Here is a 2556-nt window from a genome sequence, read left to right as displayed (position 1 = left end):
AACATTTACCACACTACACATAACCGGTGGTTGGTATATGTACATCAGATTAATCAACATTTACCACACTACATATAACTGGTGGTTGGTATATGTATATCAGATAATCAACATTTACCACACTACATATAACTGGTGGTTGGTATATGTATATCAGATAATCAACATTTACCACACTACACACATATATGTATGTATATCAGGTAATCGAAGTTTTCGTAAGTGGGTATATAGACTGAAAACTTGTCTTTGATTATCTAGTGGCAGGACATTTTGCTGATTCTTTAATCACCCGAAAGTGGACTGTTCTCTCAGTACGAAGGTTGATGAACAGTATAGGTCTCATTGGACCAGCCATTTTTCTCCTGTGCTTTTGTGCAGTCAACAACTTACTGTTTGCAGTGATGTAAGTATTGTCGATGTTACGTACATTGTTGCTGTTCTAGTTTCAATAACTTTTAGGTTTATGTTCGTGAATTTGTTGAAATACAGTTTGTAATATTTTAAATAGACTTTTTGGTGTAGTTAAAATGATACTCTTTAGTTTTATGAGATTTATTCTGGTGACTTAAAATTTTTGTAAATTTTAAACTTAGTTTTTAATCTTAAGAAAAGGGGTATGATTCACTCAAGTGCTCACTGGTTGAAGAAATTGTGGAATCAATTATAAGAGGAAACAGAATCAGTCATTAAAAAAAGTAGAAAAATGAAGGTTTCAACCAATTAATATATAGTGCTTAACTTGAACCTTTCTTAAGCATGGCCAGGTGGTTAGGGGTGCTCGACTCACAGTCTTAGAGTCGTGAGTTCAAATCACCGTCCCACCAAACGTGCTCGCCCCTTTCAGCCGTGGGAGCGTTATAATGTGACGATCAATCCTACTATTCGTTGGTAAATGAGTAGCCCAAGAGTTAAATTAGGTACCTCTATTGCAGATAGCCCTCGTTTAGCTTTGCATTAAATTAAAACAAACAAACAATTAATTCTTAAGCATAAGGTCTAGAAACTCCAAACAAATCCCATAGAAAACCAAATACCAATATTAACGAGCAATCAGAGAGATTGAATACCTTTACCCTGCCGCAGCTTTTCAAGATTGCATGCATTTATATTGTATGACATAAAATTTCACTTTCGAAAACTCAGATCCAGAATGATCAACAATTTGGATCATTTTTTGTGGTGTGATGATGGTACAAATCCGAAAGCTTCGAAAATACCCTATCTCTCCATTATAAAAAATGCTTCAAAGTGATCCGGATGCGAACCAAATTTGGCGAAGACTGTCCCATACTGACTTCCCATCTTGTATAAAATTTTCGTATACATCGATCTATTAGTTTTCGAGATACGTGAGCAGAAACGCACACACACACACATGAACCAGATTGCAATACCTTTGCAAGGCAAGTAGCAATGTGATGCATACACTGGTCTTGGTCAGTTAGTTTCACCCGATTTTTAGATAGAGAAAATTACAAAAAAACTACAAATGGACGATTATTGTTGGAACAAATTAGTCCTAACATTTCTCCAATAGGCAAGTTACTTATATTTTTTCAATCAAGCTGGAACTAAATATTAAACTGCTTGGGGGGTGTTTTTTGCATCTTCAGAAAGATTGGAGTTAATTCCATTAAAAATAAACACATTTCCAGCCATCGTTTACATGACTTTTTGTGAACAATATCAGTTCTTCATTGTTTTTTTATTGTGTATCTAAGACAGGAAATGGGTTCAGTTTAACTGCTAGTTTGAGCTGTTCTAATTTATAATTATAGGTTCTGTTAAGCTAAGGGTTAAATATGGGTTATGATTACATGTGTTCTTTTTTTGCACGGTATAATTTTAAAGTTTATTTACATGTTTTATAAAACGAACACGTTTTTTGATACTTCTTTCATACCATCAACATTTTTTTATCTTCACCTTTTTTGTATTCAGTTTCAAAAATTGTTTTCTTCAGTCTTTTAAGATAAAATGGTATTTTATTCGTAACTTTGTTTAATTCAAAATGGAGTTTATTACTAGCATTTCTATTACTGTAAATAAAATAACGACTTATATCTCCAGAATGTATCTTTATTACTTCAATATTTACTATTACAGCTTTGTTAGAAGCCATCGATAACTTACAAGTTCACTAGAATAAGTTAAAACAAAATTGGAACACCATCACAAGTTAATTGAATATTGTCTAAAAGGTTTGATATTTTCTTTAATATGATCTGAACTTTTTAGACACGCATCAATGTTCGATTAACTGATGGTTGTGTTCCAATTGAGTTTTAACTGGAATAGGGAACTTTGTAGGTTATCGATAGCTTCTGAGAAAGCTTTAATAGCGAGTTATTGAGCTAATAAAGATGCATTCTGGAGATACAGGTCATTATTTTATACCCTCTAATATGAATAAACATATGTTTTATTTAGCTCTTGTAAGAACTGCATTACTTTATATATAATTTTTCAATAAATAAATAACATTAGTTTAGTATTTTTCCTTCGTTACTAGAGTGTGAAAATTATATTACCATTAATAGAGTTGTTTAAACA

At 32.3% G+C, this 2556-nt stretch overlaps 1 protein-coding gene across 1 annotated transcript in view; it reads left to right on the top strand.

Annotated features, from left to right (window-relative positions):
• The first annotated feature begins 225 nt into the window (after positions 1 to 225).
• The window catches only part of LOC106471267 (sialin-like), a 5350-nt gene continuing 3019 nt past the window's right edge, over positions 226 to 2556 (top strand). Inside the window, exon 1 of the mRNA XM_013931858.2 lies at positions 226 to 406. Coding sequence (XP_013787312.2) covers positions 327 to 406 — 80 coding nt within the window. The 5' untranslated portion in view covers positions 226 to 326. The remainder of the gene's footprint in view (positions 407 to 2556) is intronic.

Source organism: Limulus polyphemus, unplaced genomic scaffold (genome assembly GCF_000517525.1).
Source record: "Limulus polyphemus unplaced genomic scaffold, Limulus_polyphemus-2.1.2 Scaffold4503, whole genome shotgun sequence".
Classification (NCBI taxonomy): domain Eukaryota; kingdom Metazoa; phylum Arthropoda; class Merostomata; order Xiphosura; family Limulidae; genus Limulus; species Limulus polyphemus.
Note: the sequence above shows the minus strand (reverse complement) of the source record. Positions and strands in the feature narration are given on the sequence as shown.